General features: G+C 43.3%; 1 protein-coding gene across 1 annotated transcript in view; it reads left to right on the forward strand.

Moving 5' to 3' along the window:
* Nucleotides 1-2,685: 2,685 nt before the first annotated feature.
* LOC308299433 (ephrin-A5b-like) overlaps nt 2,686-16,066 on the forward strand; it is a gene marked incomplete at both ends in the record, with an annotated part of 116,638 nt that continues 103,257 nt past the window's right edge. Inside the window, one exon of the mRNA XM_080743210.1 lies at nt 2,686-2,813. Coding sequence (XP_080599336.1) covers nt 2,686-2,813 — 128 coding nt within the window. The remainder of the gene's footprint in view (nt 2,814-16,066) is intronic.

Consider the following 16,066-nt stretch of genomic DNA (forward strand, 5'->3'; position numbering starts at 1 on the left):
GCCTATTTGTCAAGTGTGGTCTTCTAGCAGCTATAACTTCCATGGTATGATGGCAATACCAATATTCCATAAATGCTGACACTGACAGACATTAGATCAGATAGGCCTATTAGAAACTATTAGATGGTTGGTGTTAATGTTAAAACTATGTGACTGAGGAATCAATATGTTGCAAAAAATGTCTTGATTTGTTTTCTCGTGACATCATGACCATAAAAACAACACATTATAGATGTTTGGCAATGGATAATTCCCCCTGCCTCCACTGCGTGGCGCTAAAACCCATAACCCGTAAACTTGAGCAATATGAAGCGCCATAAGTCTGAAGCACTTGAAATAATGTCAGGTTTAAACTAACTAAAACTAGCCTTGGCTGTATTAGTGTACTGTCAGCGTAGAGTACAAAATGGCCACCATAATTAGACTAATGAGACAATAATAGAATACTTCCCTTTTCTGGTCACCCATCAATGTTATCTCAAAGATTAAAAGCAAGTTAACGTGTTATGCTTATAGACTACTCTGGGAGCCTGCAATAAATTATCACTTGGTATCGGCATCACGGCAGCATATAAGGACCTCTGGTTCCACAGGTAAGACGAGGAGACTTGTCTCAGGCCCATGTTGTGTGTGATCTTTCAGACAGAAACCACCTTCTTTTTTCCATGATTGCAATGAATGATCTGTCGCGCACCGAGGAAGCAGATATTACCCCCCAGGGCGAGGGATGTTGTTTTTGTAAGCGAAACGCCCATCATTCAAAAATTCAAACCAATGAGAGACACAAGTGTTGTTGTGCGCGTCCGTGAAACTGTAGCCGCGCGCTGGCACGGTGGGGGTAGGGGTGGAGGTGGTGGGGGTGGGGGTGTTCTGGCTGGGAGGGGGCACAGTGGCGTCAGTTCAGAAAAAGCTACGGTATGGCAACATGACTGGTGTCTTGCAAGACACGTCATGTTGCCATACCTTAGCAACAGGCACGATGAAAAGTAGGCCCTACATTTTATTATTTCCCCCTATAGCCAAGGTACACTGACCCTGCCATAGCTTGCCATACCAAACTGACGCCTCTGGGCAGCCAGTGGTGTAAAGTGACTAAGTAGGCTACATTTTACTTTAAGTACAGTACTTAAGTACCGTTTTGAGGTAATTTTGTACTTTACTGGAGTATTTCAAATTTCCAATACTTTTAGGCTGCTTCTATTCATCTCCACTAGCCTACAATCTCGGATCCAAATATTGTAATTTGACTCCATTATTTGAAAAGTTTAGTTACTAGTTACTTTGCAGACATTAAATTATAATATTATGAAACATACCTAAACCACTTTAACCTATACCTTGGCTATTTGAAAATAGCCGAGCTTGTAGATCTGCTATTTACAAACATTTTGCACTTTAACTTTTGGTAGGCCTACTTTAAGTACATTTCGATGCCAACAATTTCATACTTTTTACTCAAATTCATTTTGAATCCGGACTTTTACTTGTAACAGAGTAGGATATTTCATTTTCTACATTGCAGTATTGATTGATACTTTTACTTATTGAGTAAAACATTGGAGTGCTTTTGGCTTCCCCCCCCCCCCCCCCCCACTGGGAGGGGGAGGGGGGAGCAGTGCTTGCTTGTCATGGCTGAGGCTGAGCGCTGACTTGGTTGGTTTTTCTTCAGTTCAGATTCACTACATTTCCTGATATGCCTTTGCTGTGTTGCCTTGCCTGGCTGTCACATAGCAAGCAGTGTGCTGTTGTCGTGCGTTAGGACTCAGCATAGCAGCGTTGAACGAACCAACCAACCAACTGTAGGTCTGGTCCTACACTACTGCTCTGCTCTGCTCGGCAGCAGCGCTGCTACATACATTGTTCCCAGCTTGAGGATCCACAGCCAGCCAGTCAGTCAGTCAGTCAGTGATCGAGCTCCTTTGAGACGGGCTTCTTTCTTCTTTCTGCTCCGCCCCGAGAAATCAGAGACACTGCAGCCGGGACACGGAGCACTGAGGACGGACTGGAGACTGTGAGAGATCCCCGATTCCCCCGAGTTTAGGAGAGGAGATTGGAGAAGGCAGGAGACTGCGGAGAGAGAGCACCTCACTCTACTAACGCTGGAGTTTATTCTCTCTGTCTGATCCGTGTTGCTGTATATGGACTGTACTCTCACTTCTTTAGGATTTGTGTTTTGATGTTTTTCTTTTACTCTCCGGTCTGCAGCAGCAAGCAGCAGCAGGACAAGAAGGCACCGCGGAGTCGGGAGTTGAGATTCTTGTCGTTGCCGGGGGGACAGTAGACTATTTGTAGACATTTATTTTGGATTTTGTTTTATCATCCGTGTTTTAGAATACAGCTCCTGCGAGGCTATACAGTGACTGGAAAGGGGATCCGATACGCGTTTGTTGCAATGGACACGCGGTCCGATTAGAAAACAGCGCGGCGGCAGAAATAGTTAGCCGTTGTAAAAGGACTAAAAATCCTGCTTTTCGAAAACATTAATAACAGTATCGATCCAGAGGGAACTGTGCGGGAATAAAAGCAACTGTATCCCCGCGGTAGGAGCGACATTCAGATGTGATTACACAGCCTTTGCAGAGAGAAAGGGGACTCAACCAGCCACAGCCAGACGCCGATTCAAACAGAGAGAGAGAGAGGGGACTTCGGCTTTAATTCGTCCAACAAGTTTTTGAGAGCAACAATATGCCGCAGGTGGAAATGCTTCTCGTGCTCGTTGCCGTGGTCATTTGGACGTGCGTGTACGGCCAGGATCCAGCCTCCAAGGTGGTGTCGGACCGCTATGCGGTCTACTGGAACCGCACCAACCCCAGGTGAGTGACTGGGAGTGGGACACAGACAGACACACACACCCGCAACTTGCGATCCCCGGCGGATCGGGGGCTTGACACTGGGGCTACCGAATGTGTCCAATGTTATGTCACATATGCCATTGGTGGGGTCCGCGGACCCCCATCATGGGTTCTTGATGGAGTTCCAGGGGGTCCCCAGCTAAATGATTGTACACTCTCAGAGTTAAATGAACATTGATTTTTACAACACAAAGTTGGGTCCCAGAAATGTCTTTAAATGTCAAACTGGGGCTCCTTGAAATAAAAAATGGTAGGGAATCACTGCCAAAAAGCTGTAAAAATATTCTCTTATATGGGGTCCCTGGCAGGGGCGTCACAAGGGGGAGGAAAGTGGGACTGAGTTACCAGGGCCCAAGGTGGAGGGGCCCTAGTAACTTTAGCCATTGAAAAATAGCAGATCTACAAGCTCACAGCGCGGCACCGAGTGCCGCGCTGCGAGCTTGTAGATCTGCTATTTTTTGAAAAGTCGTGAAAACGTGTGCAAATCTTTGAATATGTATTTTTTAAGCGAACATTTGTAACTCAAATTTTGCTTCTGGGTGGTCCCTGGAACTAAATATTTTGAGATGGGGGTCCGTGGCCAAATACACATCATCTTGGGGGTCCTTGACAGACATGAAAAAGTTTGAGCACCACTGACATGGAAACATATAGGTTTCTTGCACACATTCTCACAATTTTTCAAAAATAGCAGATCTACAGTGCCGCGCTGTGAGCTTGTAGATCTGCTATTTTTCAATAGTTAACATTCATGGGGGGCCCGCAGTGAATCCCTGTACCCAGGGCCCAGAATGTGGTGTGACGCCCCTGGTCCCTGGCATATCTTTTCAAATGGGGGGGGGGGGGGGGGGGGGGGGTCCGCGGGCAATTTAGGGGTCCTTGACATGACAAAGTTTGAGACCACATACCGAATTGTCCAATGTCACACATGCAGTCAAACCCAGAGAGGCGACTTCACTCTGAGTCTGAACATGAACAAAATAATGTTTAGGCTATATACGTTCAGGGTTAGAAATTGATACATTGAGACCGATCATTTAGCTGTATATATATATATATAGACTATATATATATACACACACACACACATACAGTATTAGGCTATAAGCCTATTTTGTTATTATTTTATTCTTCAACAGTACTAGGCTATTTAATTTGCCAAAAGCATCTCTATACGATTGCTTTGCCATTCACCTTGTCATTCAGTAGTCAGATTTGTTTAATCAAAGACTATGAAAAACATGAACATACAATCACCTTTTAATTGTGTGATTTTAAGTTTCGAAAGTAAAACCTGCACAGTGTATTATTATTGACACAGGCTAGAGAGACCTTTTGGATGACCCTCTCATATCTCCAAGGTGTTGGGCTTTGAGACCCGCTGGTCACCAACTTGACGCACGGTGAACTTCACCCATGACTTTGTCCAGTTCAAAAAAGTCACCATAACATGCTTATATTTAAATTGGCCTATCATAATATTGTAGTCCTGTTGACTTACATACTGTAATGGCATAGGCTAGCCATTATATCTACCATATACTATTACTATGCAAATGAAATGAATAGTTTATTTAACCCCCCCCCCCCCCCCCACACACACACACACAAGGCAAGGCAAGTTTGTTTAGGCAAGTTTGTTTGTTGACCTAAAACAACATTTCAAAGTACACATTCTCCTAAGACATCATAAAAGTACATTTGTATATAATGAAAAATAGAACAAGTGAAGGCAGATCACAAGACAGAGTGCACGCAACATTGATCTTGCCTTCTGAAAACTCACACTCTCCAAGTATAGGCTATATGGTAATATCCAGAATATTTTCACAAAATACTGAAACACTCTGGAAAAAATCCACATTTGATAGCTGCAGCGAGACCAATAAGCGGTTATCTCAGAAGACCAAATATATTGTCACTGTCCGGCAGAAACCTCATATCTCCATTCTCCAAGTTTCAAATTTGTACGTTTTTTCGTAAAGCAAAGCCCTGCTTCATCGCACAAGACTGTCGCACAAGACTAGTGAAAATAGCAGGAGGCGTTGTGTGCTTGTAGATCGGCTATTTCCACTCTCTTAAATCACTTTTAAAACGATAAATAACTTTTTTGGACATACAAGGTCTCCACCCGACAACGACGATATACAGCTGATCCTTGGCCTGCTGTATGTTCAGAATTCAGATTGAGAATAATGCTGAGTTGCACCCACTCTGAGAGCCTGCAGTCATCTATTCTGTTGTCTATTAATATTGACCAAATGCTTGTTATTATGTTAGCATTTTTATTTTTAAGTTGCAGAATCTTTCAGTATGGAGTGATGGTGGATCATTATTTGTGATGCTATAACAGTGTCCGAGGGGCTCCTCAAAATGAACAGAACTAACAGTGAATCATGTGTCATGAATCTCGTTGCTGTGCGTTGTTGGGGTGGAAACCTCATATGTACCAAACTGTTTTCTTTTCACGGTTCAAATTTTGAAAAAAATACAGACTTCTTGTAGATCTGCCATTTTTGCTACTTTTGTATGATCGAGTAGGGCGTTAATTTAAAAACAACAAAAGTTAAAATATGGAGATGCAAGGTTTCTTCCCCGACAGCAAACTACATTCGTTGGCGGGGGGAAACCTTGTATGTCCAAAACCGTTCGTTTCGTGTTTATCATTTTGAAAATGGTTTAAACTAATGAAAATAGCTGATCGACAAGCACACGCGAGGCGTTGTGTGCTCGTAGATCGGCTATTTCCTCTAGTTTTGTTCGACAGTCTTGTGTGATGAAGCAAGGCTTTAGTTACGAAAAAAAACATACACGTTTGAAACTTGGAGATACGAGCTTTCTGCCTGACAGCAAACGATATGCTGCAGGTTGCCATCTACCGTTCCTACTTTACTTTGCTTCATTCCCCCTCTTTTTTTTTATCTTTTTTTGAAGTTTGCAACTAATTGCAACCTCAGGGAAATTAATAATATCAGTTTGAAGAATTTGACCTATAATAAATCTGTTCTACAAATGCTAACTTCGGCCTGCTTTGTCACAAATGCAATTGATGGCACTTTTTTGTATTTCTCTTTTTTTATTGTGAATGTGAACAAAGGCTTAGGTCATCTTCCGGTGGCGTGACTCAATGATTTATAATAAATGTAAATGACCTCAGCGCATAGTGCTGTGTCCTTGTCTGCATTGAACACAGATGTGTGTCATTGTTAGTGCCTGGTCGACTTTTAGAGTATTTTCTTTTTTTTTTGTTTTAGTTTTCAAGCGGATTACTTTTCACTCTGCTCCCTTTCAAATAGAAATACCATTGTACTTTTGATTCCATTACATTTTCTAAGAAGAGACTCTTGGGACCCAAACAAAAAAGAAAAACAGAAAATAGACAGATCTCAAGCCAAGCTCACAATGTGATGTTGTGAGCTTGTAGATCTGCTATTTTCACTACTCTTTTTTTTTTCTCCGTGTACTTTCTGAACATCTTGCTCAGCATTGTAAAATAACGTAACCTCTGTCTGTGATTTAGAATCCTTTTTCTTTAAAAATTTGAACTTGCACACAGGCATCAACTGCAGGCATATGAAGAGTGACAAGCCCGTTTCTCATTTTAAGCTGTTTATTTGGGTGAACGGTCCTCGCAGGCTATGGGATCGGTTGTTGTGGCTGCAGTCTAATACCCCGGATGGACGTGGGTGAAAATGGCGGATATGTACTAGTTTTAGGACATTTCTGAAAATGTCTGACAATTTCTGGAAGTGTAGGCTAATTCGCAATTTGTACTTTTGAATACTTGAATATTTTCTTGAGCATATACTTTGTCACCACTGGTCATTGTTAGTCAAGTGCTGTCTTTTTGGTAGAGAGGCTACACACAGATAAATCACAGGGACGTGCAGAGAATGTTAGAGAGGAAGGCGCTGAAATATATAAAAGGGCCTTTTGGTGAAAATATTGAAAATGGCAGACCTCCCAGCTGGGAGGTTGGCTATTTTCACTACTTGCATTCATGGTCTGGAGAGGGCACTTTCTTACGGACGGATAAAAGGGCAGGGGCTCAAGCCCCCTTTGATGTCTATGTGTGCACGTGCCTGCCATGGACCATTGACCATTTTTACACTCAGAATTAACTCCATGAATCATTGCATATCCTCAGGTGAACATGCGTCAAAACTACCCGATCTACGCTGTGGCGCGTTGTGATCATATTAGATCGCCTATTTTTGGAAAAGATATTTAGAGGGAAAACATGAGAGGGCCTAGTAGTACAGACCCTTGGAGGGACTCCAGTCATCTACTGTACGTTTATAGGGTTAAACAACTGACATAATTTTACTGTGCAGTTTTCAGATGAGTCAGAATAAAAAATAAAGGTAATATTTGTTCTGAGATGGGGAAACTGGTTCCATGGGCTTTTGGCAAAACAACACACACACACACACACACACACACACACACACACACACACACACACACACACACACACACACACACACACACACACACACACACACACACAGTGCTGTATTTGTCTTTACACAGTTAACCCTGAGGCGAAGTGTGTGCGCAACGGTTTCGGGAAAAGTAGAGGAACCGGCGAGATACTGATGCACAAATGCAAATCTGGCGGTGCCATCAAAGTGGGCTGAAACACTTCCTGCTTGGTTATCACTGGGAGCAATAACATCTCTTCTACAGTCACTCTCTGTCCCCTTTACGACCTGCAGACGCTCGTTTTGTTGGTGCCCCCTGTCACACTGCTTCTCAACGTGGGGTCCGAGGACCTCCAGGGGGTTCCAGGGGGTCCCCTGCTAACTGGTTGAAAGTTAGGTACCAATAAATGGAACCTCTCAGGTCTGTAACTTTTGAGTAGGGATGGGACGATATGAAAATGTCATATCACGATTGTTGTGACAAAAGAAATCGCGATTTATGATATTATCGCGATAATCATAATCCGTTATCCTGGGGTGGAACGTTTGCCAAAAAATAGCAGATCTACAAGCTCACAACGCGTCGCGTTGTGAGCTTGTAGATCGGCAATTTTTTGGCAAAGATATTTGTTTGTGAAAAAAAACGTATCAAGTACGAGCTTGTAGATCGGCAATTTTTTGGCAAAGAGACTTGTTAGAGAGTGAAAAAACTGTATCAAGTACGTATATTATAAGTACCTTTTAGCAATTATTGAGGGTTTAAGTGGTACTGGATATGCAGGTTTAAGTGGTACTGGATATGCAGCTTGGCAAATAAAAGGTGACTTGATCCCAGTGCATGACAGAGGACGATATCACGATAAATTAAATCTCCACGATACGATTATCGTGAGTGTTTTTCATCACGATAAACGATAATAATATCGTCCCATCCCTACTTTTGAGAGTATACAATGCAACCAAATGTTCCTGTAACGGGTCCATTTGGTTACATTTGTATACTCAGAGTTCAATTAAACTATGAATATTTTTAAGGATTTTTTCACAGCGTAAATTGGGATACCACAGAGATAGGAATGGTATTAAATGTGGGGGGTCCTTGGCCCACAGCATACTAAACTAGGGGGAGGTAGGGTCCTTCCTTGAAATGAAAAACAAAAAAAAGATTGAGAAATGAGGATCACTGCCCTACAAAGATTCCCAGTTTCCCAACAAGTCTCATTCCTTGGTTGCCATACACCCCCAATTCCCCCCACCCTCCCCCCACCCCCACTCTTCCAAAATGCTCCTCCACCCCTCCCTCCCCCAAGCCACGCTGGGGCAGACAATGAGAGGAACACAGGGGTGTTTCAACAGCGGGCCAAGGGCTCAGCATGGTGCATGCTCCTCCGAGAGACACACACACACACACACACACACACACACACACACACACACACACACACACACACACACACACACACACACACACACACACACACACACACACACACTGTGCTGAGAGGTCACACGCTCGATGGTAACCAAGCAGGCCCTGGGTTAAGCATCAGGGAGCTTGCACAGAGGGAACCGTCGTCAGGGTCATAACTGGGTCAGTACCGCTGGCCCCCGAGGGCCTCCGCGATGGGCCACTGCAACGGCACCCTGCCTGGACTTTGTCCCAGCAGAATGGGGCTCTCTCTCTAAATAAATGAGTAACTCTAAATGACCGTCTCCTTTTCTCATTCATGACTCTAATCTAAACCCGACCCGGGCTGTATAATATAACAGAGTGCCCATGCTAAGACTTCGGGGGCCCCCGTGACCCGTAGCAGAACCTCGCAGTGTTCCATACGAGACCCTGGGCCCCCAGCACCCCGCTGCTTAATGGAACTAGACGCAGTCTTCAGTGCCACTGGGGCATACCGTAGCTGCCCCTGCCGCTTCTTCCTTGTCTTCTTCTCTTCCTCTGTCCTGCTTTAGAATTTATGGCTCTTTGCGACGACAAGTGAACCGTGTGGTGCCGTGTGTAACGGCTTTTCACAGGTTCTGGAGTCGTTTTCCACTCGCTGCAGCTCGGTTTCAGATAAGGTTCTCAGAACATAATGTGGTCCGTGCTCACGGGAGGTGGTGCTACTAACCCTGCGTTCTGGGAACTCTGAATCACCTCAGGGCAGGGGTGGTTCTGATTTATAATGGAATGATCACAGAACTTCACAGGGTTCTGGAAAGTTTCAGGTTCTGGGTTACCTCTCATAGTGAACCCTTAGAGAACATAGTAGTACCTAACAGCGAAGCATCCTCAGCCATTCATGAAATCCGCTACACAGGAGCTCCGATTTGAAACAGGAAATGATTCGTAGAATGATCATAAAATGGAAATGGTGGGGTCATTTTCATCTGTACTTTGTGCTAGAGCATGTGATGGAGTTTCAGTCGTGTCGTCTCGGATGTGGCCATTATTATTTGTGATCCTTTGGCAGCACAGTGTCTTCCTATGGTGATGCTAGACCAGACAGATGGGATGTATCTCTCTGAAGGCAGGGGTGGAAAGTAATTAAATACATTTACTCAAGCAAGCACTGTCCATAAAGTACTATTTTGAGGTATTATTTCTTTACTTTCTTCTATGCTTTCTACTTCTGCTCCACTACACCTCAGAAGCAAATATTGTACTTATTTCTCCACTATTGCCAAGCACATTGAGCAGTATAATTAATATAAAAATATAGTTCTAAAAATCGTTCTAAAGTCAAGTGGATGACAAAGTTCATGCCAACTATGAAAAGAAATACAATGGTAAACAACATAGTTGGTGCTCAGCGTGAATGACCCTTTAGTTGGAATTTTTGTACTTTGACTATTTGATCTTTCACTTTTACTCAAGTACAATTTTGAATAGCCAAGCATTTCTACATTATGGTATACTTTTACTACAAGTAAAACAACAAACCTGAGTCGTACTTCTACCACTGTGTGACTGGTTCAGCCGGGCCTGCTGTCTCTGACAGCTAATGGCTGTACTCATTATGAGCTACTTGATTAAAAGAAGTGAAACTGCAGTGACAGAGATTCTTGAAGGACAGAGAGCGCAATATGATTTCTGGCACGTTGACAGACATGCTGTATATAATTCTGTCTTTTCAAATGAACAAAGGAAAAAAAAGAAAAAGGAATCTGGAATAAATAATTGCTGTTTTGATATTTATTAGTCATATTAATTAGCCTGAGAGAGAAACTGCCTACGGTGCACTAATCAAATCTCTGGAGGGAGCGAGAGAAGGGACCATACATAGAACTAGTTTTACAGCTGGGTTCACATTAGCATGTAACTGTACATACAGTACATATGGTGTAAATACAGTGCTGCACGTTGAGTTTCAGTTGCGTTGAGGAGAATCCATGGATGTATGGAAATCATTATCCCATCATTTCCGGGTCTTGGTAGGTTTAGGGATTACACACACAAAGTATGAAACCACTGTTAAATATGTGACTTTATGCACATGCCGTTTTATTTTTTTGCCACCAGTGGTGGACAAAGTACTCTCATTTCTTACTTAAGTAAAAGTATCAATACTGGAACGTAGAAATACTCACAGTAAATACAAGTAAAAGTCCGGAATTCAAAATGTACTTGAGTAAAAGTGTTGGCATCAAAATGTACTTAAAGTGCCAAAAGTAAAATGTTTGAAAATAGCCGATCACTACGAGATCACAACGCGCCGCGACACGTTGCCCATGTATAAAATGGGGCTAAAGTGGTTTATGTATGTTTTATAATATTATAATACAAAGTAACTAGTAACTCAAGTTTTCAAATAAATGTAGTGGAGTAAAAGTACAATATTTGGATCCGAGATGTCGTGGAGTAGAAGTAAAAGTACTGGAAATTGGACGTACTCAAGTAAAGTACAAACATCTCAAAGTACAGTACTTGAGTAAATGTACTTAGTTACTTTACACCACTGTGCACTGTCACTCCATGATCTGTAGTCAGTTGGTGTGGTCTAGTTTACCATCATAACATCGCTTTAAACCACTATTGGTATGCTTGCCCTCACATGCTTCTAATCCAGTCAGGAAAGCAACAATCTGGAGTGTTTTAATGGGAAATACATGTGAACCCTGTCCATACATGTGAGAGGAATTAGTCTCAGACGTTACATTTTGGTGTCGGTGTCTGGTTCCTCGCTAGTCAGATAAATTATTATCAGTGGTGTGTAGCAAGCAGCGAGCAACAAGGAGCTATTAGAGAATTCCCCGCTGACCTTCTATTTAGCTGCTTCATTAACCCGTCTAGATCGGGAACGCTCGGATTTGAACCGCTTTAACCGTTATTTCATACTTGGGATATTAAAAAATAGCAGATCTACAAGCTCGCAGCGCGGCACCGAGTGCCGCGCTGTGACCGTGTAGATCTGCTATTTTTGAAAAGGCGTGAAAACGTCTTTGAATATATATTTTTCAATGCAAACTTTTGTAACTGAAATCGGTGCCACTGGGGGCCCCTGAAAAAAAATCATATTTTGAGTTGGGGGGGGGGTCCGCGGCCAAATGCATATAATTCTGGGGGTCCTTGACATGAAATAAATGGAGAACCACTGATGATAGAAACATGAGTTTTTCAAAAACCTTGGAAGGACTTAGAAGACGTTTATAGAAACGGGCCAATATATTCAAAGACGTGCACCAATTTTCAAGATTTTCCCAAAATAGCAGATGTACAAGCTCATAGCGCGGCATGAGCTTGTATATCTGCTATTTTTCAATAGCCAAAGTATGTTATAATGGTTAAAGTGGTTATAGAATCTAACACGACGACACAGGCGCGCTCCCCGGTCTAAGTGCGTTAAAATCCACCACGGGCCCACGCAAACCTTCGCCGCGCGGCTCTAGGTGTTTATTTGTTGCTGATAGGCGGGATCAGTGGAGAATCAGGGCCGAGTTCCCCTCCCTAATCTCCCGAGCTGTTTGTGTCTCTCGACCGCCATGGAAACTGATACCCGGTCGTCATCAAGGAACATCAATGGGTGGGACTAACGACCTGGCAGCTGGGGGGGAGATAGGGATTCCGGCATTCTACCAGAGCACTGTCACCTCAGGGGGGTTCCTCTAATCCCCGATAATGCCCATCTAAAGCTTTTCCACAACAGATGCAACATATTTCCCCTCCGACAAGACAGCCCCAAAAGATTAAAAATACAACAAACACTAACATGTCTGGGTCGGAAAAAGGGGTCCCCCGTTCCCAGGTTTTTTTGCTTAAGTGACCGCTAACTTCATAACATCCCCTGTCACAACCTTTTTGATGGCAATTACATTCTTGGTTGGGCGGGGAGATGAGCCATCCCCGGATGGAATGCCTGAGAGAGTTGGTCCAGAAATGAGCCATGATGGCCTCGTGGCTCTTCTTCCCCTCTTGACTCGTAACCTCCATCCAATAGCCAGTCACCGGTGGTGGGGAGAATACTCACGTTTTGTACAGTACAAGTCTGGAATGACATTTTTACTTGAGTAAAAGTACAAAAGTATTGGTATCAAAATGTACTCAAAGTACCAAAAGTAAAGTTTTCAAATGTAAAAAATGTATAGAAATCTTTTGAAAATAGCAGACCTACAAACTCACAATGCCCTGCGACGCATTGTGAGCTTGTAGATCGGCTATTTTCAAATGGCCGAAATGGATATAGGGCTGAATTGGGTAATGTATGTTTAACTAACTAAAGTTTTCAAATAATTGTAGTGGAGTAAAAGTACAATATTTACCTCTGAGATGTTGTGGAGTAGAAGTAAACGTATTGGGAATTGGAAAATACTCAAGTAAAGTACAAATACCCCAAAAAGTACAGTACTTGAGTAGATGTACTTAGTTACTTAACACCACTGCCAGTCACTGTGACACAGATGCGTCTCTGGAGTAGAATGAGCTCGGCTGTTTGCTGGACACACTGCTTCGCTTTCTTAATCTCCACTTAAGGAACAATGCTGCATTTTTTTCAGTGGGTGGTGAGCTGATGTTGTGATAGTTTCCCAGTGGCATTGTGAATGGCGCTGTTCACATTATTCAGTGTTTACCCTATTTCTTTCCCCCCTCTCTGCCTGTTCCTGGCTCCCTGCTGCTCCGGTTCCGCTTGGGAGATGAAAAAAACGGACACGAAAAAAAGCAGTCATGTCAAATATTGACTGAATCTCGGGACAATGGCCCTGAACAGGCCCGGGATTGCCTGAAATCGGCGTCCCGTAGCCTGATTTTAACGGCGAACGCTCTCTGACATGATGAGAGGTGGCCAGATTGTTCGTAGAAGCGTGAATTATGTTAGGGGCAGTGCTGCACGCAACAGCAGTGATGCACGCACGGTCACAGGGGTGAGAGGACCCCCGGATGGGGTCGGAACCTGTGTTTTCCTCCCCAGCCTGTGGCCGAAGATGTGGTTTGAGACGGGCGCGTTGCATTCTGGGAGGTAGGAGGGAGCAGTAGAGAGACTCGATCTGTCGTAAACCTGCATACTATCAGCTGTAACGGCAAAAAAAGTGCAGCGCTACAAACTGACCGACAAACCAGAAACCCTCCATTACATTTTGTACAAGAAGCCACTTATCAATTTCTTCACAGCATGCTGGTTTCAGTTACTGACTATACTTAAAGTAATTGTGACTTGTGTACACCTTGAAAAGACTTGAGCATTGCCATCGGTTAACCACTTTTAAACCCTGTGTGTACTTCATTGCCCAGATTCCCACAGTGCTCTATACTACTAGGCCCCCTCCTTTCTTCCCTCTACACCAAAAGCTATTCCAAGGCCACAATGTGTCAAACACAACACAATGTAAGCTTGTGTAGATATGCTTTTTCTTTTTGGCAGAATGTTTCGCCGCAGGATGGGGAAGCTACTTTCATGTCGTTTAAGGTATTGCGGGTTCTGTCTAATTACACAGGTACTGTAAATTAGTTGTGAGAGTTAAAGAATGGACTGGCACTCAAATGACAATAGAGAAGTAGTAATCTTTATTTCGGCCCATTAAAAAAACAAAAATACATAGTTACAATGTAGTCCACTAATAACAGTGGCACCGAAAAGGTGTAGGCTAAAGCCAGGGCTTATTATGCCTACCTTTTTGAAGAGTAAAAAAAGGGTTCAGTGTTGCCATATCGGCTTAAGCGACTTTGGGCTTATTTATCGGTAGTTGCTTGTAAATGTTGGTAGTTGCGGTTTGTTTAGGCTGGCTTGTTGCTTCCAATGTTTTAACATTATTATCTAAAGCCGGTGGTTCTCAAATATTTTCACAAAATAGTTTTTTGTTGTCAGAATATAAAAAAAAATAAAATCCAAATATTCCAAATTTTGTTGCAAGAGTTTTTGGAAAATAGCAGATCTACAAGCTCACAATCGGCTTGTAGATTGGCTATTTTCAAATAGCTCGATGCATAGGTTTAAAATGCTCGTGTGGCCTTATAATAGTTGCTTCTTTTGGCTTTGCTTTCCTAGACCTTGGTTGCTTGTTTCTCTCCCAAACCATGGCCAGACTGGTGTGGGTTTTTCCTGGCCCAGAGGGAATGGTTGTCCCGTGGAGCAGCCGCCAGGCAGCTCCGCTGCACTTTGACCCCGCACGCAGGTTTCTGTCTCGGCTCAAACTAATAAGCCTCGGCCTCTCGCTCTGCCACGGACTTGAGTGACGGGAGCCAGAGATGAGTTGGCTTTTTAAAGTCTGGCCGCTTTCGTTGTCTTTTGTTTCATGTTTGCATTTGTTCTGTGTAGACTAGAGGAGCGTCACACAGGCGGATGCAGATTATTCATTCCAGTTAGCGGAACGTTAACGGTCGGAGCTCTTTTTTTTCCTCTCCTCTTTACGTTTTATTTACGGCTGACCTCGACTGAAGACATTCTTGAGTCTAATAATTAGTCGCAGGGATTTGTCAACTAATTGGTTAGTTTGTCTAATCGACAGATCCGTTGAATTGTGTTCGCTTAAGTTCATACACCATGCCGAGACCAGCTTTTTCAGGTAGTTGGTGAGTTTGAGATCTGCATATACTAGTGATGATCTCACAATGGCTACTACTGGCTATTTAAAGTTATAGACTGGCAAAATAAAGCAGCTATCTAGAGTTTACAAGAGATTAAAAACAACTAATCACTGACCAAAATCTTGGTTGATTAAGAAACTAACCAAACTGCTAGTTTATGAGCGGAAAGCCCTTAGTTTAATGTTGAAACATGTTTTCCACTTTTCATAAGCTCCCATCAACTAATTGGATATTTATTCCATCCAGTTTTTCAGATCCCAGCTGTGTGATCTCGGGTACTCTTTATTTGATATGCCCAACAGTCAATGGATTAGGACTCCTCAGACCTAATCTCACAGTCTCACTCCAGTGCACAGAGCTTCACTTTTCCACTGTTTCTTTAAGGTTTTAATCTCGGCAGGGCTTTTTGTGTGTGTGTGTGTGTGTGTGTGTGTGTGTGTGTGTGTGTGTGTGTGTGTGTGTGTGTGTGTGTGTGTGTGTGTGTGTGTGTGTGTGTGTGTGTGTGTGTGTGTGTGTGTGTGTGTGTGTGTGTGTGTGTGTGTGTGTGTGTGTGTGTGCATGCTGTTTAAATGTGAGTGGTGAAATAGCATCCCCCGTGTCTTTTAAGGCACCGGTGAGGGTATTAGCAAAGAGGCTCTAAGGGGCTTAAGAGGTCAGCCCTCCCTTTTGTGTGGAGACACAAAACACTTCCTGTGGGACCCTTCACCTCTCTCTGTTCTTCCCCCAGAAAGCCAGGCCTTGCCTGACCATTCACATTAATCAGCTTCGCCTCTAATGACTGC

The sequence above is a fragment of the Nannobrachium achirus genome (genome assembly GCF_963921795.1).
Source record: "Nannobrachium achirus genome assembly, chromosome: 15".
Taxonomy (NCBI): Eukaryota; Metazoa; Chordata; class Actinopteri; order Myctophiformes; family Myctophidae; genus Nannobrachium; species Nannobrachium achirus.